At 37.6% G+C, this 23,244-nt stretch overlaps 1 protein-coding gene across 14 annotated transcripts in view; it reads right to left on the bottom strand.

Moving 5' to 3' along the window:
- Positions 1–23,244, bottom strand: part of dab1a (DAB adaptor protein 1a) — a 454,080-nt gene that overhangs the window by 84,999 nt on the left and 345,837 nt on the right. For all 14 annotated transcript variants that reach the window (XM_089118509.1, XM_039691914.2, XM_089118515.1 and 11 more), the window contains one exon: positions 19,700–19,900. In XM_089118509.1, coding sequence (XP_088974635.1) covers positions 19,700–19,766 — 67 coding nt within the window. In that variant the 5' untranslated portion in view covers positions 19,767–19,900. The remainder of the gene's footprint in view (positions 1–19,699; positions 19,901–23,244) is intronic.

Genomic DNA, 23,244 nt, shown 5'->3' with positions numbered 1-23,244 from the left:
GGGCAGCACTAAGACGTTTTTACACCATATATTGTAGAAATAGAACACTTTATATACAAATGTCAAAAAAGTTACTCGAATCAGTGACTGGTATTAATAAAGATCCATTCTTACAGATCATTACCTAAAAAAAAGTTGGTTTAGTGTTTAGTTACTCTTTAAAGGTTGTGGCGACAATTGTTTTCATATTATGGCTGATAATCGACAATGTCTACCATTAAAATGTTATACTACCTTGACTAACTAACTAAATACAATAAAATGTTTTGAATGCTACAAGGGAATTTAAGCATCAAAACGTTATAATGTAGAGTGCAAAAATGCATATTAATTTTGAGATTTGCTAAAGATTGCATTTAACAGTGCTATTTAATAAGTGTTTTAAGGATTGCGAATTGGATTCATATAGCTACTGTATAACATAAATGTAAGAATAATGGAAATTAGCATGCAGAATTAAATATACAACATCAATTAAATGAATGGAAATGTCATTCAAAAAACTATGAAGGATATATAACAAATAATATAGTTGGTTAAGAATCTTCGGTGTCCATTTTAAAGTTTCACAGCCTAAACAACATTAGTATGTGCAAATTATGTCAGAATTTGCATTTTTGGGATTCATTCCAAAAAAATCAAGCCAATAAACCCTTTTAAACTCTGAAACGGGTAATATTCTGACACTATACACAGATTTTGTAATCCAGTGGTGGTTGAAGTTAAATATTGCATCTGTCAAAACCAAAGAATAACCCATCTTGACCTTGTGTGCATGTGTGTGTGTGTGTGTGTGTGTTTTTCAGGGATGTTAGACAGGCCATGACCTGACCTTTGTCCTGTCTGTCTACATGCCTATTCACAAACGGACATGGAGATTACGGCCATCTTAGATTCTCTTGACTGTATTCCCCAGTTGTTGTGTGGCAACTTCAGGGATCAAATCAGTTAGACCCTTTGAGATGAACAGGAACGCTAACATCTTTCAGGTAAACGTCTTTGGGCAGAACACTCACTTCATTATTCTGAATATATCTGCAGGTGGACAAAAACTATGTACAGTCCTACACTAGTCAATTAACTCCTGACCACAATTAACATTCAACATCTCCATATAACACTGAATGAAGCTCAGAACGCCTCTGATAACAGCCTTCAGATAACACTCTGAACAGACAGACAGTGCCCTAAGAGATGCTCCTAAATAAATTGCTTTGTGGAAAGTGTAGGCAATCAATATGAGGTGCCTAACAAGAAGACACTGCTACAGCTTCAGGCTGAAACCATGAAAGAGAGACAAGTTGAGATGTCTCTAGGGATGGCGATTAGAAAGAATAGTGCTACCATGCTGAAAATGGTTATGGGATGATTGACAGGACTGTAGAGAAGAGTGTTAGATTTTTTAATTGATACAAGAGAGTTTCTAGCATCAAGTACAGTAATTTTCTGATCTCACTGAATGCGAAATGTTACTGTGATATGAAAACATTTCAGCCAGTGAGATATATACTAAATTGCCAAAATCTTTGGGACAGCTGCCTTTACATGCACATGAACTTTAATGACATCCCATTCTTAATCCGTAGGGTTTAATTTGGAGTTGGCCCACCCTTTGCGCTAATACAGCTTCAACTCTTCTGGGAAGGCTTTCCACAATGTTTAGGAGTGTGTTTATGGGAATTTTTTACCATTCTTCTAGAAACGCATTCATGAGGTTCCTGATTCACTCTGCTCTAATTCATCCCAAAGGTGTTCTACAGTATCTGGTTGAGATCAGGATTTTGCTTTGTGCGATGGTGCGCAGTCATGTTGGAACAGGAATGGACCATCCCCAAACCCACAAAGTTGGAAGCATGAAATTGACCAATTTATCTTGGTATTCTGAAGCATTAAGAGTTCCTTTCACTGGAATTAAGGGGCCAAGCCCAACCTCACCCTCTGAAAAACAACCCCACACCATAATCCCCCTTCCACCAAACTTTACACTTGGCACAATGAAGTCAGGCAGTTACACCGTGTCCTAACTACATGCGACACGATAAAATTCCAGCGACAGCAAGTGTGTCTGTCCACACTAGACGCGACGCGACTGTGAGATGCCACACATTCAGAACAGCGTGTGAGCCTATGATGTGAGCAGAGTCTCTCTGTGAAAGCGCACTGTTGGCCCGCACTCGCATTGGAAATGGGTATGGACAATCAAATCAAGAAATAACATTAAAAACATTAACAAAATATACTCATTGACTAATTTTGTTATGAAGTACAGTTGTATGTTTGCATAGAATTCATTTTGAACGCTATATTACATGCTTTCAAAATCTGAGGTAAATTATCCTTATCGCTTGTGGCACAGTGACCTATTTTTAACTAAAAATAAATAATGTATACTCATAACCAGTGTAATTTCTTCATTCTGTCAGCCGCGACGTCGCAGAAATAGGAACCGTTTATAAATTAAAAAAAACTTTGCGTGTCGCCGTCGCGTCTGGTTAGGACAAAAACTCTGATTAACATGGAAAAGATACCTTTTATCGCGTGTCGCGGCGTCGCGTGTAGTTAGGACACGGTGTTACCGTTTTCCAGGCAACCGCCAAACCCAGACTCATCCATAGGATTGCCAGACAGAGAAGCCTGATTTGTCACTCCAGAGACCACGTCTCCACTGTTTTACGGTCTAGTGGCGGCGTGCTTTACACAGCTTTGCATTGGACTTGGTGATGTAAGGCTTGGATGCAGCTGCTCTGCCATGGAAAAATATTCCATGAAGCTCTCTACGCACTGTTTTTGTATAATCAATTATAACCGTGACACATTTTTTTTCTGAATTCTTTGATGAACAGCATATATTTAAGGTAGAACATTAAACAATAGACATTAAACTGTTCAATATCACAATAATACATATATAATTTAATATTTTCTGTCCAAAAAAAAGGTAAACCATAAACATATTTTTAAAAAAAATCTAATTGTTTAGTGATGGGGCGAGTAAAAACATGATATCGAGAGAAAGAAAGAAAAAAAATGAGTGTGACATGTCTTGCATCATTTGTCGTGGCTGGTTAGGAGAAAACATGAAAGATTAAAATGTGATTTATGGGTTTATGCTTCATTGCATCCAGCCTGGTTAGGACACTTTGCAACAGACTTTACAAGCATAAAACCCAAAAAAACTGTTAATCCAGGGATCACCTACTCGTTAAAATCACATTCATCAACCAATCCCCGTCTTAAAGAAACAAAATAAATAGCGATAGAGGAGGTGAACAAAGGATGAAAACAGGTGGGTGGAAAGAAAGGAGAAAGAAGTGCCCACCTTTCCTGTCTTGAGAAGGGCAGATAGCACCAGATGGGGTGAGGAATGGCCACCACTTATGAGTCAGCAGAGCAGAACTTTCAAAGTTTGGGGGTGTGAATATGTGTGTGTCAGGGCATTTATCCCCTGCTAGCTCTACTTTAGCCTTCTTATGTCCTCTAATGTCACTCTCAGTGCAGCCAGCCACTGAATCACACCATTGATCTGACATGCTGACCAGAGTGTGCCGTGTCCTGAGGTCCACTCATAAACACATCTCTCAAGGGAACACAGAGGTGCGAGTGTGCTGGGCTTGACTCACTGTGAAATTCACAGAAGGAACAATGGTGATATTCCAACGCGTTCTCATCCTAGGGCGTCATAAAGTGACGCTTTTGAAATTTCGTCTAAATCCAACGCACATGACACTCTTTAGCGTCAATATAACACGCACAGAGCTTTGTTCGGTTATGGGTAGGTTTAGGTCTGGGGTAGGGTTATGGTTACACCACTAGGAGGCGAATTCTGGCCCATATATATCTGCGTCTCATATTGACGATAGAGCGCCAAAATGCTCTCAAGCGCCCAAAGCACGGTCTCTTCAGCAGAGCGTCAAGCGTTTTCAGCAGGCTAAAAACGCTTTGGTGGACACACGGCCTTAAGGTCTTTTAGATTTAAGAGAAACATAAGGGCGAACCTAAAGGAAAATTACAATTACACGGTCACAGACCTTCTGCTGTGAGTCTGAAGGGCCACTCGAGACTAGGGTTAATGCTACGCTAACTTTGAGGTTGAATACAAAAAGAGTCATCCCTGCAGCAGTATAAAAAAATATATAAGACTACATTCCTCAAAATTGTTTGTGGTAATGTTGGCATGGTAAGTAAAAATGGTCACCGGGGTAGACCATAACCAAACCAGTACTAACTCATGCTGAGTCTTCTCTTGGCACAAACACATGGTTATCCAGAGTATGAAGATAACCAACTATGTCCAACATGTGCAGAAACTCAGGAAGGAACTATTTCAACATTACTACACGACACTGTACCCATGCAGCTCCTCTTCTCTCATCCCCCTCTGAAGTTCAATCAGCAAACTTCATCACTCATATTCCAGTCCAGCGCTGCATGACTAACTGCCAGCCATCCTCACACTCTCCGTATCTGTCTGACTGGCAGAAGATAAATGAATCTGCAATTCACTCCTCTTTCTTCCACCTTCACATTTAATTACACTCACAGCCAACTGCTGCCGCCTGCATCACACACACACACACACACACGCACACACACACACACACACACACACACACACTCTCAATGGGCCGATATCTCTTTACCCTTCTACATCAACTGTCCCTCAGAACCCATAAGGAAAAAGACAAACCAGAGAGCGAGAGAGAGAAAGACTCAGAAGCAGAGACAGGAGAAGAGATAAACATGGGCAGACTTATTCTTTGCCACATCTCAGCATCATTTTAATTACAAGGCAATTAGTTTCACCAATAGAGTGGAGCAGAACTCATACCGTGACATGGAAAGACGCTCACATTCTTCAAAGACTTCCTTCAAATGCCGTTTTTTTTTTTTTTTTTTTTTTTTTTTTGTCATTTTACTCATATTGTTAGTTCTTCTGACGTTTAGGACCAATCCTTCCCAATCGCCCTCATCCTTGTTGCGTCACTGTCAATGAAAAGGTGGAGTTTCTGAACAACAAATGGTGCTCCGCCACAGCCTGCGCGTCCTGTTTTGAATGCAATGCGTTTTTAATAGGAGATTGCATAGCAGCCTCACAGCCACGGCGGATCTAATCAAGGCACCAATTACTGCGCACATGTTCCCTTAGCAGGGTAAACACAATTACTGCTATCTGATTAGGCTGCCACCAAATAAATGCATCACACACACACAGCTGCATCGAGCATGTCCACAGGGGCGCACGCACACACACACACAAACACACTGACGTGAACATATCAGCCAGACTGATTTATAAATGACAGTGAAGTTTATTAAAACATATCTGAGAACGAGGCTAATGAGAGAATGCAGAGTGGAGAGAAGAGAATCATTTCATTATGAAAAGCAGCCGTTTTGTTTAATCTGTCAGAGAGCTGAATAGGTTCGAGAATGTCAACAGTCAGAGGCACTGACTGACGCCTGAACTGAAAGCTTCATAATAAGAGACGGCAACCAGCAACTCGACATGTCTTTCAATGTTGATTTCTAAATGTCTTAATTCCTGTCAGAGAATGACTGCAAAAAAACAAAAGTAATTTGACAAAATTTGTTCAAAATTAAAGTGACCTATAACTCACATTTAAAAGGTGCACTCTGTAATTTATTTGCTAATTAAAATAAAAACAAACAGCTATTCGTCTGGAAAAAAAAGTAATTATTTAAACTAACATAAGATAAATATGGGAATAATATTAATGATATATATATATATATATATATATATATATATATATATATATATATATGAAGAGTTCAGATGCAAAAGCCTCTAAGTGCCATTTGAAATTTTCTTCTAAAATGATCATTTTTATCAAGCTTGTATATTTAAGTTCAGTAATTTCACTTAAATGGCAATGAAGATTACCTATTAATTGTAATTTAAGTGAAGTTACTGAACTTAAATATACAAGCTTGATAAAAAATTGTCATTTTAGAAGAAAATTTCAAATGGCGTTTAGAGGCTTTTGCATCTGAACTCTTCACATATATATATATATATATATATATATATATATATATATACATACATATATATATATATATATATATATTTTTTTTTTATTTATTTATTTATTATTTTTTTAAATGTAGTGGACCATTTTGAGATCACATTACTTGTCATGTCATGTACAGAAATTGACCCAAATAATTACAACTAATAATAACAATAATAAAATATCAATGTATATAGTACATGGAGCACTGTTAATATAACAAAAATGCTACTATACAAAACAAAAATTAGGTTTATTTCATGATTTAAAAAAAAAAAAAAAATCAGTGCTGGAAGTAACTAAATAAAACCCAATAATAATTATAATTTAAATGAAATAAAAAGTGAAATAAGTTAAAGTTCTAAAATTATAAAAGGTCGAACTAAAAGGAAAAATGAAAATATAAAAATAAAAGCAAACTAAAAATTTTAATGAAGACAGTACTTGTACATATGGATAATGCTAAAATAACACTGGCTTGTGGAAGATATTAATCGCCAATACTGACAAGTTCCATTAAAAAAAAAATGTCAAAGTGTTGATACTAAAGTGAACTCTTTACTGAAAGTGTCTATTTATCAGCAAGCTAATGTATCCAGGGCAAAAGGAAGTCACCAAGTCAGAATAAATAAATGAAATAAACATTCAAAAAAGTTGCTGAAGATGCAGGTTGAAAGGATACATCACGAAGAAAGCCAAAGGTTTTTTTCTGTTTATATGACACATTCACCTACTCTGAGAGGCAGTGGGTGGATATGGATGGAAATTGCTATTAAATTATTTTTATGTTCTGTATTCAGAGGTATATAGCATGCTTAGATATGCACTTTTGACCTAACTTGCACACACACTCATTCTTCGACCGTGTGTCCTCCATCTCGCCTTAGAAAATCAAATGAACACACAAGTGTATAAAAGCAATATAAGTTGAAATTTAACAGGGTTGGAATAACAGCATCTCTAGGGTCAGGCTACAGTCTATACCACAAATCAGAAAAGAAATGCCTACTGATGCAGCTATGGGTGCGTCTCAATTGGCACCCAGTTTACTGACACTGATCAGGGAGTCGGTCATTTTAAGGGCTTTCTTTATCACAAAATCGTTCGCGCCTTAAAAAGGCCAAGGGAGCATCGATGCTCACTCTAGTATGTTCCCTTACTGGAAGTTTTGAAACGTGAAACCGTGTGAAATAAATCAAGTGAGCCGATTCTACAAATTGACGAAAGATGTTTTTTTTTTTTTTAGCTAGAATGGTAATGGACATAATTTAGCTAACATTAATAAATTTACAGCTGAAATAGGATGTAACAATCAAAGTATTTATCATAATGTACTTTTTAATAACATAACTAATGTCAGAAAGTAGTTGTGATGTTGTATTGCCATGTCGCTTTAAATAGTGCTAGCATTGTCCCAATGTGTCCTTACCAGTGTCTGAATTCATGTACATAATATAGGCTACTGATTCACAACATACAGTAGGGAGCTGATTGAGCACCCATATACGTTTCCAACCAAAGTTGCAAATTTTGGAATATTGCATAAAGCATTTGCTAATAAAGCACTGTTTCCATTCCATGTGCAAAAGAGAACAAAATCACCACTTCCTGGGACACTTGCGTGAGATTTCTGTAATCAAAATTGAAGTTGCAGCAATCGGGGAAGCAACTTTGGCATTTTTTTCATACATGATAAATTACTTCACAGACGAAACGCAATAAACCCTGTCATGTTATCTTGCATTCCGAGGTAGACGTCGGGTGTTTGGGAACACAGTCATGTGAGACAGCTAGGTAATTAAACCCAGCCATTTTGATGACAGACTTTGGCTCAGGCATTTCAGATTGACTAAACCAACATTTGAGAAGCTGTGTGCAATGAAATTAGTCCAATGGTCCAGTTATGCCATCCCACCACAGCCCAGTCCCATCAGGAAAACACATTCCCATTGCACTCAATGAGTTGGCCAAATGTGCCAAATAAGAGTATTTATGAGAGAAAGTTTGCACCTTGTAGTCCATCCAAAAATACCTCTAGATCTCCGCCATCTTTCTGATCACATGATCTGTTGAGGCAAAGTCTCACAACTTTTTTTGTTGAACATTTATCAGACAAAAACATGATTCGCTAAATTGAGCGCATATGTTTTATATGTGCATTTGTAGAACTGATGTACATCTTGACTTGACAATCACCAACAAACTTTTATTCTTTTTCACACACATATGAATACAGGTCAGATTATCAATTAATATCAACTGTTCAACAAATATCAACAATTAATAACTGTTCTCCAATGAGCCTGGGTTGATTTATAATCTACCATCTTGGATGTTGATGTTTTCACAGCTTGTTGCAGAGCACACTAAAACTGCTTTCTCCTGAAAAACGGTACTGTATATAAATTTCAACACATTCTCATCATTTTCGTCGAAATGCTACACACATGACACCCTTTAGCGTCAATATAACACTAGGTTTCTGGGGTAGGGTCTGCGTCTCATATTGACGGTAAAGGATGCCAGTCACCTATGACGCCTTGGGTTCTGCGTGTTATATTGACGCTAAAGGGTGCCCTGTGAGTAGTATTTCGACGAAAAGTCATATGGCGTCACCTATATGACGGCAAAGGATGATAATGGGCTCATAAATATGCAATACTGCCTTTAGACGACACCTTCTCATTGGAACGGTCTTTGTGTTTGGGGCATACAGTACATGATGCCAAAACATGCTAAACATTACATTTTTTGGCTCTCTTTCTCTGTGTGATAGTGTGTTTTGAACAAATACGCTGAGGGAATCTCGCCTCTGGTCATGGACAGCTCTAGGGTTTACCGTGTGTGTATATGTATGTTTGTGTGTGTGTGAGAGGGTAAGTGATCTAGATTTTGGAGATATTCTAGACTGTTCCAGGTTATCTTCAGCCTGATTCATGTTCCAACACTTATCCACACAAACATAACACAAGCCGTGTTTTCATCCAGTATTCGCTCCTCTCCAAACAACAACGCCGTCCCCTTCAACATTCATACCGTGTCTTACAAACCCCACACACTAAAAGCAGCTCACTGGTCAATCGATACAGATCTTATCAGTAAAACCCATCCATAGCCGCTTCTCTGTGAGGATGAACCATGAAGTATAGTAAATCGCCAAGACATTCAGTCGATCTCTTCAAACTGGAGATTCAGTCATGCCCTGAGAAATTAGCCAGACATTAAGAATAAAGAATACGATTTTTCTCAGCCCAGAATCAAGTTCATCTGAGACGCAGTGTCACTGTGATATGCCGATGGCTCAGAGACAGGATTTTCATGGCTTTCCTTCTGATGAATGGAGCTACTAATCTGAAACATGGGTCACAGAAGCCTCAGACACCCAGAGTAATAACTAAAAGTCAAGGCACTTTGCTGAAAATCCTGATGTACATCATAATAGAGCAGAAAATATGGTCGAGATGTCCAGTTCCCTACACAAATTAAGAGCAATTCAACTTATGAGTCAACAACGAGTCTAAAATGCTTTTTTTTTTGCTTTTTTATGCCTAAATCAATAAAACCTAATAATAATTGTAATTCCTAAACACACTGCAGTTTAATGCAACAATCGCTCAGATTAAAAGTCACACAAACACAGTTTTTCTGTAGCGCACTGTTTGCTTACCCATCTCAGCAGGCTGTGATGTAATATGCCGTGATTATCCCTGTTCGTCAGACGGAAAAATCGCACATAAATTTTCACTTAATTACAGCAGTGAAGGAGCGATGACAAGAGAGAGAGAAACCCGAGGGTGAAAGCGAATGGGGCGTGAGGATCCCCACAAGAAACGGCACACTGTCTGATGTCTCTACGAGGGAAATATTTTCACTTGAAAATACAAGCCTGTTTCTGTGTCATCATATCAGTTATACAACCACAGTTCCAAAGGTCTCATTGAAATGTACCGAATGGTTATACTTTATTGCACAGAGGTTGTACAAAGGTTAGAAGAGAGAATGAGGAAGTGACAGTTAACAAGAGTGGCACTCTTGTCATTTTTAGGCGTTCCAGATAATCATGCTGTGCCTTTAAATTCTAATCACGTCATTTTACGTACATTGATTCGAGAAGGGTCGTTCCAGACAATCTTGGGCAATCAAAACAAACGTCAAGGTTATAAAATAAGATATAAAACATTACGAAATTAAATTGTTTCCCATGCTTCCTCAGGGCTGAGAGTAATCAGAATGTTGATGGCACATAAATGAAATGGCATTTTGATTAAAGAGCGCAAAAAGTGACCTCGGCAACGGCCGATTATTAGGGGAAAACAAATCAGACGCTTTGAGAAAAAAAAATAAGAAGAAAAAAGACTCTGCAAAGTATAGTAAAAGAACAATACACTCACCTAAAGGATTATTAGGAACACCAAACTAATACTGTGTTTGACACCCTTTCACCTTCAGAACTGCCTTAATTATATTGATTCAAGAAGGTGCTGAAAGCATTCTTTAGAAATGTTGGCCCATATTGATGGGATAGTGGATATTGATAGTGCAGTTGATGGAGATTTGTGGGATGCACATCCAGGGCACGAAGCTCCTGTTCCACCACATCCCAAAGATGCTCTATTGGGTTGAGATCTGGTGACTGTGGGGGCCATTTTAGTACAGTGAACTCATTGTCATGTTCAAGAAACCAATTTGAAATGATTCTAGCTTTGTGACATTCATTATCCTGCTGGAACTAGCCATCAGAGGATGGGGACATGGTGGCCATAAAGGAATGGACATGCTCAGAAACAATGCTCAGGTAGGTCATGGCATTTAAACGATGTCCAATTGGCGCTAAGGGGTCTGAAGTGTGCCAAGAAACATCACCCACACCATTACACCAACACCACCAGCCTGCACAGTGGTAACAAGGCATGATGGATCCATGTTCTCGTTCTGTTTGCGCCAAATTCTGCCTCTCTCACCATCTGAATATCTCTACAGAAATCGAGACTCATCAGAGCAGGCAATATTCTACCAGTCTTAAACGGTCCAATTTTGGTGAGCTCTTGCAAATTGTAGCCTCTGAAAATCCCAGTAACTGAGCAGATTGTGAAATACTCAGATAGGCCAGTCTGGCACCAACAACCATGCCACGCTCAAAATTTTTTTTTTTTTTTTCAAAATCACCTTTCTTTCCCATTCTGACATTCATGCCATCTCCACACTAATACGTTTTCGTTTGAAAACGTATATTATTCTCTCCGTTTTGGCCTTCCGTCCACACTGAGACGGCGCTATAAGTCAACAAAAACGTATCGTTTGGAAAACGCTCTCCAAAGTGGATAAATTTGAAAACGCCGTTTTCGCATTGTAGTGTGGACAGTGAAACCGGAGGTATTTCAAAACGATGATGTAAGTTTAGTCATGTGATCCATGTAGTACCAATAGATATTCATGTTTATTGGTATTGTGCCTGTTATGTGTTATTCATTTTTACACTATTGCTAAAATATGTTACTTTCTATGTTACTTAATATGTGCTATTCTTCATAGCTCAGTACTGCAAAGATAACAGATAATGTAGTCTACTCACATTTGCTGTCCTGCGGCAAAACAGGAGAGCAGTTGCGTTTTAGACCAAACATATGGTGACTGAATGCGACCTGGACGCATCCGTGATGGTGAGATATTTTGCTAAATAAAATTATCCTGTTATTGTGCGATGACATTATTATTTATTTTCCCATCTGTATCATCTCAGTGAGCTTTTGTGAAGTTTCACGGATGGGCAGTAAAGTTAATTTAGAAGTTTCTCATCCACACTGAAACGTCGGAAAACACCTGAAAACGCTAGTGTGGACGGAAGTTTTTAACTTTAGAGTTTTTAAACGAAAACCCCGTTTTCAAATGTATCCGGATTAATGTGGACGTAGCCTCAGTTTGGAGTTCAGGAGATTGTCTTGACCAGGACCACACCCCGAATTGCATTGAACCAACTGTCATGTGATTGGTTGATAAGATAATTGCATTAAATGAGAAATTGAAGAGGTGTTCCTAATAATCCTTTAGGTGAGTGTACATTCCCAGAGCTATTCAAATAAAATACTAAAAGCTGGGTTTCATACAAATGTTTTTGCATTTGTTAAGCAAATTTCGGAAAATGTTACTAAACAGAATGTGAAGTATTGCATGTTTCCTTTCCATCTGCTATGTTATATGCATGTTTTCTCAAGTTGAATGGCCTCCTTGCTTTGGGTAGAGTTGTGTTTGCTATATACTGCAGCAATTATACATAACTAAATACTGCCAGGAGATGCAGCAGAATAACTGCAATAACTCACCTAATGAGGGCTGAGAGCCATTTGCTCTAGGAAATGCTGGCAGGCTGTTGCATTGCGTTGTGATTTTCCATCGAATACAGCATTGATATTCACTGTAAAAGAAGCCCATCACCTCGTTCAGACATAGTCCATACCCAGCAGAGTAAACTACTAACCAAATGGTCAAAACAAATCATAATTTTATACGCCCATCAACCTTTCAAATCATGTTTGTTCAAATTAAATATTTGCATAAACCCAGCATGATTTTGGTATCCCAGCTAATTACGTCCAATTTTGCACCTCTGCCACTCAGTATGAAGCCTAAAAAGGACTGCTATGGTAATTTACAAATTAAAACTGAAAACTTCCTACAGTATATTCATGAAGGACTGCAAACTTCACCTGGGTCACAGACAGCTTGACATAATACTTCATTAGTGTTTCATCAGCCTGGTGTCTTCCTCTTTGCCCTTAGGCTCAGGAATGTCTGTCTCTAAAGCGTATCACAGAGTATCTGTATGAATTACTAATATAAGATCTTTATTTGGGTCTAGATCTTCATCTGTGTCACTGTGACAAAAGGCCCCCAATCTCTCCTCATCGTCTTAATCACCGCACACCATATGCTCCCTCCTGAGACCTGTCAGAACTTCAAGTTTCAACTCAGCCTTTTTGTTTGACAAATTTCATCATTTTAACCATATGATAGCTGAAATCTTATAGCTGCGAAGAGGAGATTGAAAAATGGCACTTTTAAGGGGGAAAACATCACTGTTGATGACTTTCTAAAATGGAACACACCCCAACCCTAAGTATTAAACTTTCAGGACAGAGCAGGACAAGTTACTACAGACATGAATTGTTTCAAATCAGTAATCAAAGTGATGGTTGCCTGGTAGATGATAAAATGGTGGATGATAAATATGTGACAAAACCTGAAAAAGGGACTGGAATCAATCATATCAGGACAGAAAGTAACAAAGACTTGGTGATCTTTTGAATTGGGCCAGAAAGTAATGACCCAGCACACCCTAACCAACCAGTAAAGTGATGCTAACAAATACCCAGAACACCACAGCAATACTCCAACACTGCAATAAATTAAAGCATGTAAAAATGTTAAATGAATTGTTCTTACACCAAGGTTCAAACCATGGTTCAATATGTAGTAATGTAATTATTATTATTTTTTTTTGCCAAACTTATTATTATTATTATTATAGCCTTAATATTTTTAAATATATATATATTTTTTTAATTTAAACAAGTAATAGTAAAATAGATTAGAGATATAGGAATATATAAACATATATTTATACATATATTTATATATGCCATATTTTTCGATTTACCATTAAAATAAGTTTAAATTAAATTAAAAAAAAATATTATTATTATTATTTTTAATGACACAATGAAAAGTGAACAGTAAATGCTTTTACATTCTTACAAAATATTATTACAAAATATTAAGCAGCAAACTGCATTTTTAAGAAAACTTTCTTGAGCAGCCAATCAGCATTTTACTATGATTTCTGAAGGATCATGTGACTCTGAAGGCTAAAGTATTGATACTGAAAATTCAGCTTTGCCATCACAGAAATTAATTAAAATATGGTATATTGTAATAATAATTGACAACATTACTGTTTTACAGTATTTTTGATCAATTAAATACAGCCTATAGTGAGCATAAGAGACTTCCAAAAAAATGAAAAAGAAAGAAATTGAAAATGCAAACTGTTGAATGTTCCCCATATGTTCGTGTTGTATGAGTAAAAATGAAAATAATAATAATGAAAAATAAAGCAGTTTCTTTAATTTCACCAATTATCATTCCATTTAAATTTCCCTTTTTTATATTCAAATTCTACTGCACTATCTAATGCGAATTTAAAATGTATTTTCCATTCAGTTCTGAATATCGCACAACACTGGAGAGATAATACACCACCAGGCGCATGCACTGAGCCAATGAGCGCAGAAAAGAGCTCTGCTTTGGTTTTATTCCAGTTCTATTTCCGTTCATCTGAAAACCCTTTCCAGTTTTATTCTTATTCCATACGTTTGATAAAATGCTGTTAAGCTGCCATAGCCCTCCCATTGGCAATCCATCCTCATCTAAAGCTGCCAGTCACTGATTTGAGGCACACAAAAAGGAATTCTGGATAAAAAAGATGGAATGAGAGATGTTAATATGGAAGAGAGACAGAGATCTGGACAGCTTAATGATCAGTCTCAGAGCGTAATAAACCCCAGCATGTCAACTCTGACAGTGATCCATATCTTCAACAAAAGACCGGTCCAGGGAAACAGAGGACAATTCAGAACCAAATCAATGAAACCCTTGGTTCTGGTGATTACGGTATCACTATCGAACAACACCACAACACTCACTGACACAATCTATACACTATGTTTTAAATGTGTTCTCTTACATATGCCTATCATTGAAGCCCTTATTTGAAAGGAAGTGTATTGTGAAAGACAACTTCTTCAAAAATACAATAGAGAAAACATCCCGCCTGCCGCTTCTGATAACAATAGTCGCATCTTACTATGGAGGCATATATGTGCAATTGCAGTTTGCTTTCATGCACTCAAATACCTTCAATTTAAAATCTTGACAAGATCGTGAACGCAATAACAGCAATCATCATGTTATGAAAGCAAACTCTTTTTCCTCCCACTTTTTTTCTCTCGAATCCTTTTTCAGTGTTTGTATGCACACAGGTTAACAGGTTTTAGACACCTGCATTGCAAAATCTGCATACAGTGTATTCCTGCTGTACTTCTGGTTTCATTTTTACCGTAATCGTTCTAAAAAATGTATTATAATTAAGTGTGAATGATATACTGTGACTTCATTTTTTACTGTTATTAGTCATCTTTTGTATATTTATAGATTAACTGTAATAATGTGATGTGCCAGCACTTAGTTTCCCAGCATGCATTGCATCGTGAATAAATTATGACTATTCATTGATTTAGCTAAATATATGACCACTTTTCTGTTTAGTTTTACAGTTTTTAATGTGCACACAATGACGGCAATACATATTTGAATGTTCTGTTCACTTGTCCAACTGTACCTTGATATAAATTACATTTAAATATTAAATTCAAGCATTTATGGTAATCATTAGTCTTAGTATGTTTTGTTTGTTTTAACCCCTCACCTAAAAAAGATATTGACACCAAAGTAAAAATAATAATAATAATAATAATGCATGGCCATAGTATGCCTTAAGAATTACCATTGTTTTGTTGGAATATATTGTTTTATATATTTTTTTATTAGTTGTTGTTTTGTTTTTACTAAAAGTTTCTTGTTTTGAAATATTTTTGTTGTCTATAGTCTATTGTGCTATAGAAGGTTAGACTTTATTTTTAAGGTGCCTTTGTTACAGTGTAATATTACATAAGTACAGCGTAATGTTAATTAACAACATTAGAATATGATTAGGTTTTGGTTCAGGGTAAGTTGCTTTTAAGTATGCATACTTTATTGTTATAACCATAGTAAGTACATGTAAACAAGGACACTGAAATTGTTTATTTGTTGTTTATTATTTTTTAAAGTTTCATTGTTACAGTGTTATTATATATTTAAGGACTAAGTAATAATTATTAACAACATCTACTTAATATAGAGTTAGACTAAGATTAGGTTTTGGTTTAGGGTTAATGTAGTCTTATTACTACGTTAAGTATTATGCAACATATGTAACAAGGACACTGTAAAATAAAGTGTTACCAAAGAAAATGTCCTAGCCTGCTCCGATTTCACAGTATGATTCTGAACAGACTATTTTATCTTGTGATTTTTACAGCACCATTTTCAGGAAGACAAAAACACACACACATAACACTTCACATTAGCCGCTTGTCACTTCCTCAATAGCTGAGGTTAAATAAAGGGCTTAATTCACTTCTATTTATGTTATTAATTAGAAAATATAAAGACAGGGAGTGAAAGGGGGATAATGCAGCTGGGATGAGCTCATCAACACTGCAGTGAATGCTTTATTTATTAGTTGCGGTGTTCTAATGTGCCCTAATGACATTGATATTCATTACACCTTGCCCCAAGAGCACTTACTCTCACATGTACGTGCGTGTGTGTGTGTGTGTGTTATGCTCTCTAAGGAGCTCCGGGACCCGACTACACGTAAAACCCTGCTTCATTATTCCTCAATTAATTTAGTGGCATGTTTAAAACCTCAGCGTGTGTTTGCACCAATGTCATTATGCCGATGTAATCCCGAGACTTCAGTGTCCTGATGCCTGTGATTGTGGGCGGTCTTTATTGTCAACGGCATTGCTTTTCAACTGATTTTTCTTCATGAACCACATTTTACAATGGACATCAAGTGGCGACCCAACAATGAACTGAACTGAATTTTGGATCAAGTCATATATGTTAAAAGTAAACATGTATTTCATGTTGTTTAGGACAGATTTTCTTTCACCTTGCATAATTGTGTTTTTATAGTGTTTGAGGATGAGGGCATGTTAAATAACCGTGTCTGCATTTGTGTGATTTGTCTGTTTAAAATGAATTTGTGGTAAACAAATTTGAATGGGTTTTAAATTCTCTATGATGTCAACAATAAACATATAGGAAGTGTTTTTTCTTCCCTTGATTAGCATATTTAAAGGCATAATGTACCCCCACGTCATTTGAACAAATAGATGTACAATTTGTACAAACAGATGTACAATAATAATACAAATTAAAATTAATTGAAATATTTACATATTTACAATATTTACAATACACATTTGTATATATAATTTCATGTTATATATATATATATATATATATATATATATATATATATACGTCGCTCCAAACCTGTGCGAATTTCTATCTTTTCTTTCTCTGCAGAACATAAAATATATTTTAAAGAATGTTGGTTGTAATATTTTTTTTAATCCTTACAATGGACCAAACCAATTATTTACCAACATTGTTTAAAAAAAAAAAAAAAAAAAAAAAAAATCTGCATAATAAATAAATAAAATGCATACAGGTTTGGAACAACATGAGGGTGAGTAAATGATGGTTCTTTAAAATAATAAAATACTTAAAAATAAACACAAAAATATTTACAAATATAAATAAATAATTAAAATCACAAAATAAATTGTACAACTGTTCGCAATTTTTTAAATAATACTGTAAAAAAAATGGATGGATGGATGGATGGATGGATGGAATATTTTTTGTTCTCATCCGTCCAACATTTTGGTGGTGTGTTCTTATCTTGTAGATATGGCCATTTCAATGATTTAAGGCAGTTATAGGCCACATTCTCCACTACTGGCCACTGTTGCATTATGGGTAAGTCAGGTACAGCATGGCAGCTAATAGGAGGATCAGATCATTTCTACAAAGGCTGTCATTAAGCGCTTGCTGTAAGTCATAGTAAACAGGTTCCCAAAGTTGGAGGGAAGGTAAGTGTCATTAGTAACAGATTAGTTGTGTTTTGTGGTAATAAAAAGACGGATTTTCAATAGTTTGTCCCACTAAAATGGCTTCTAGTGGAAAACACAGCAGGACCAATTACATCCATTCCATAGGGAACAGAGATTGAGGTCAGGCTTGTTACTGTATGTAGATGGTGAAGAGACAGGTGGATGCTGTTTGTTACTGTTATGACTGGTTGAGAAAAAGCACTATTTAGTGCTTAAATATTCAAGGCAATGCAATTGAAAAAGCATATGTGTGTGCATGTGCTTCCTCAGAGGCAAATTTTTCGACGGATAGAATGTCCAGGTTCATTTCCGTATACAGCATGCTTCACATTATCTAAATGACCAATGAAAAGTAGTGAAATCATGTCATCTGATTTCCACGTATATCAATTTGCTGTCAAAGCTGTCAATCACGCAGCGTATCTCCCCGCCCTGTGGAGGCATCTCGCCGGTCTCGTGAGGTTTCATCTTAAGCGTCTCTGAGACCCCATTTACACCTGGTATTAAACTGCGATCTGTATCCAGATAAGTTCTCCGGATAATAAAAAACGCATGTTAATGCAAGGTGTAAATAAGTTGTGATCGGATCTGCCTGACCACATCTGACCACCCAACTCGATTTTGGGTCAATGTGGATTATGTCATGACACTGGCAAGAATATGGTTACATTTAAAGATGTTGTACCAAGCATAAAAACGCTACATTCAGCTGCTTTTGAAATTACGTGTTTTTTTCACTTCCTGAAAGTAAACGTTTTGGACATACGTGAGTTTCATCGGGCAGCGACGACAATATACTTAATGAATGATTCGATATTTTACGACATTCACTAACTAAATTCATATGCTTTATGAGTTTCAATTTATTTTCACATTCGCATTCGCATTCGCATTCACTAACTAACTAACTAAATATAAGATGCTTTGCGGATGTTTCAATTTATTATGACATTAACAAAATTTCATATTCTTTGTGAGTTTCAATTTATTTCATTCACATTCACTAACTAACAAGCTAACTAACTAAATATAATACGCTTTAAGAATGTTTCAATTTATGTTCACATTAACTAACTAAATATCTAACTAACTAACTAACTAACTAACTAAATATAACATTCTTTGTGAATGTTTCAATTTATTTTGAGATGCACATGATAATGAATGAATGAAATGCATCATTATATGCTTTGTGAACATTTCAATTAATTTTGAAATGAATAAACAAATAAACAATTTATTTAACAATAAATATAAATGCATGCTGTTGTACTTCAAGAATGCAAGGACACAAACACCCCTACAGATGACGTTTTGTGAATATCTAGATCTAGAAGTTTGTAGACTTGTTCGTAGACACACAAGGCTATGTAGAAGTCAGATCTCGCTGTTCTGCTCTCCGATACCTAGCTCTATGGGACATCTGGTGTCACTTCGCCCCTCAGCTGTGCCGCTACGGTCTCATGGGCTCATGGCCTGGCACAAAACGCCATTGTGTGGCCGGTAAGGGACAGGTGGTACATCACAAGAGGACAGTGCAACAAGACTCATAACAAGAGAGGCAATAGCCTGTCCCCTCTATACACTGCCCACACAATGACCGACAGGCCCCTTGGCACTGGTCCCATCCCCAAACATCTGTCTGACTACAAGTTCTATTTATCTATCTATCTATACAAAACACATGGGAAACATTACAAAAAAGATATCAGCGAACTGTTTGAGGCACTGTGGTTTTGCACATGTGTGATTGTTTGTGTGTGTAGATCCTGCACAGTATGCCTGTGATTTTAAAGCCGACCCCCACAGACTGAACAAACCCCCGGGCGTGAGTGTGTGTTTGTCTGTTTACACAAATGCACCCGTATGAGGGCCTCATACCTCTCCTCTTGGAATCCTTTCTGACGCTGGGTCTGGCAGCAGGCTGGAGCTCGGCCTCTGTTGACATATTAAATCCTTATTCCTTTACCGTGCAGCTGGGTGGCTGTGACTGGCTCATCTAGAGGGGCTTTCCACTGACTCGGGAACAGTCCACCGCTGCCTCTAGCCTCGACACGGCATCTCATTCACTCCCAGCAAGGGCTGCAATGGAAGAGATAAAAGACATTTTCAATTATTTTAACCTAAGTGTCGTGGCATAACTTGGTGGATCTATAGCATTGGCGAATTTAACACACACAAATACCATAAAAATGCAATTAATGCATACAATGACTTGAAATCTATGATGAGCATATATATTTTATATAAATATATATTAGTATTTTGTTTCCTTTATCTTGGGATCGCTTACAGTATTTGTCCATAACCCTTCAATCATGGTATAAAATCATGGTATAATTGTAATGTGATACCTATGATACATATGATAATAGGTTAACACAAAATGTAATGTTGATTCAAATTTTAAATAAATTTGGTATTAGATTGTGGGTGTAAATGAATAGGCATGGACTTGGTGGTGGAAACCCAATGGACAGGACAATGATGACACCAGAATAAAAATATGTATGATTCTGAAGCTGAAAATACAGAATTATTTTACTGTCACTGACTAGATACAGTAATAATGTAGGCCACTTTTTACTGGTAACATAAGACATTTGCCATTATCTAATCGACCAATCACATGGCAGTTGCTTCAATGCATTTAGGGGTGTGGTCCTGGTCAAGACAATCCCCTGAACTCCAAACTGAATGTCAGAATGGGAAACAAAGGTGATTTAAGCAATTCTGAGCGTGGCATGGTTGTTGGTGCCAGACGGGCCATTCTGAGTATTTCAAAATCTGCTCAGTTACTGGGATTTTCACGCACAACCATTTCTAGGGTTTACAAAGAATGGTGTGAAAAGGGGAAAACATCCAGTATGCGGCAGTCCTGTGGGTGAAAATGCATTGTTGATGTTCGAGGTCAGAGGAGAATTAGCCGACTGATTCAAGATGATAGAAGAGTAACTTTGACTGAAATAACCACTCATTTCAACCGAGGTATGCAGCAAAGCATTTGTGAAGCCACAACACGCACAACCTTGAGGCAGATGGACTACAACAGCAGAAGACCCCACCGGGTACAATTCATCTCCACTACAAATAGGAAACAGAGGCTACAATTTGCAAGAGCTCACCAAAATTGGACAGTTGAAGACTGGAAAAATGTTGCCTGATCTGATGAGTCTCAATTTCTGTTGAGACATTCAGATGGTAGAGGCAGAATTTGGCGTAAACAGAATGAAAACATGGATCCATCATGCCTTGTAACAACTGTGCAGGCTGGTGGTGGTGTAATGGTGTGGGTGATGTTTTCTTGGCAAACTTTAGGCCCCTTAGTGCCAATCGGGCAATCATTTAAATGCCATGGCCTACACAAGCATTGTGTCTGACCAAGTCCATCCCTTTATGGCCACCATGTCCCCATCTTCTGATGGCTACTTCCAGCAGGATAATGCACCAAGTCACAAAGCTCGAATCATTTCAAATTGGTTTCTTGAACATGACAATGAGTTCACTGTACAAAAATGGCCCCCACAGTCACCAGATCTCAACCCAATAGAGCATCTTTGGGATGTGGAGGAATGGGAGCTTCGTGCCCTGGATGTGCATCCCACAAATCTCCATCAACTGCATGATGCTATCCTATCAATATGGGCCAACATTTCTAAAGAATGCTTTCAGCACCTTGTTGAATCAATGCCACATAGAATTAAGACAGTTCTGAAGGTGAAAGGGGGTCAAACAGTATTAGTATGGTGTTCCTAATAATCCCTTAGGTGAGTGTAGTACACTGGGATTAAACAAAATAACATTGAAATATCACACACATCATCTTTAACCACTAAATCCAGCAATAAACAAAGATGTTACTAATATTTTACTCACAAACGAACATATCCATGTCTGAAATAAACTAAAATGCAAATCTTTAGAAGGCCATTTAGATGACAACTTGCAGAAAATGTTAAATGTAAATACTGTTGATATTAATAACATTCCACAGTGTGACATCGCTCTCTCTGAAGGAGGTTTTGGCTTGTTTTCTCGCAGTGTTTCCTTTCTCCACAGGCAGGAGGAAGCACTAAATTGTTTCATCAGCTCCCTCTGCCTTTTCTTTCGCCTCTCACCTTGTCATTGCATGAGCAAATAATGCCATCTTTTTTCCTGTGCGCCTCCACCATCGCCCCCTTCACTTCCTCTTGGGTGGTTGGAAGCACCTTTCATGTGTTAATTGGCCTCAGTGGCACTGTAGCATCACAACAGGTGCCAGAGCCATCAGCAGATCAAACCAGCTCCACCCACAACAGTCATCAGATGAAGAAGAGACCGCAGGGACCGTCACTAACTGCTCAGGCAGGCCGACCGAACAACATGGCATCACTTAGAAATCGATACACCTCGAGATGTATCGACTGGGATGAGTCGATGCCTCTAAGGCATAACACAACAGATCAACCTGAGTGTAGGACATGAGTCTATGGCCTTCTTTGATATAAAAATACAAAAGCAATAAAAAAATCTCAATTTTAAGTTATAATATAACCAAAAATTAAATTTCCTGTCGTTACAAACCTGTATGGCTCTGTTTGTTTTTTTGTTTGTTTTTTTTGTTCATATGGGGAAGGGTTATAGATAACTAAAACTCAAACCATAAAAAAAAAAAAATATTGTTGAAATTACATTTATACATACATTTATAACACTAAACCCATAAAAAATGTAGGCTACTTGAAAAAAAAAAAAATCTCACAACCAGAACGTTGTTTCTTCCCAGTGATTGGTCAGCCAACAGATCATGGTGTGCTGCAATGGCTGCCATACACACTTTGTGCATGGACAAGGAGCGGCCCGCGTCCAACAGCTCCAGTTGGAATAAGAGGACCACAAATATTACACATGGTTTTTCGAGCACCAGCTGGAGAAAACCCCCGCCCATTTCGAAGCATAGCTAGGCGTCCTAACTTCAGACATAGTGTTCAACACCTTCACAGGAAGGTCCCCGGATACCCCTTTAGGGGCCACACATGTAGGGCCCATAGATTGGCCCACGGATGCCACATCATTTCCTTCGCCTGAGGTCCTTCCTCATCAGGACAGGCCATGAAGCAGCGTCCGATAACCAGCTCCGGAAACCATCCAGAGAGGAGCCACCAGATGGACTGGGCACTCACTCTCTCTGACCCTCTCTGACTCTCTCTACAAATTGTATGGGTTGGTGTACGCCTGTTTCACCACTTATTTACCCCTTATTTACACTGCACACGTCTCCGGCGCATTTCCGCTGCGACACGGCTACCCGAGCTGATCGCGCCCACTCTAGTCAATGCATGTGTGAACCAGCCACGACGCGCTGCTAAAGATAGGTGCAGTCTGCTGTGCAGGCGCTGAATTAAAGTGACAGAACATGGTTCGTGGCACATGGTTTCAATGTTGAA

This window comes from Pimephales promelas, chromosome 13 (genome assembly GCF_988280905.1).
Source record: "Pimephales promelas chromosome 13, fPimPro1.hap1.1, whole genome shotgun sequence".
NCBI classification, from domain to species: Eukaryota; Metazoa; Chordata; class Actinopteri; order Cypriniformes; family Leuciscidae; genus Pimephales; species Pimephales promelas.
This window is presented reverse-complemented; position numbering and strand designations above follow the sequence as displayed.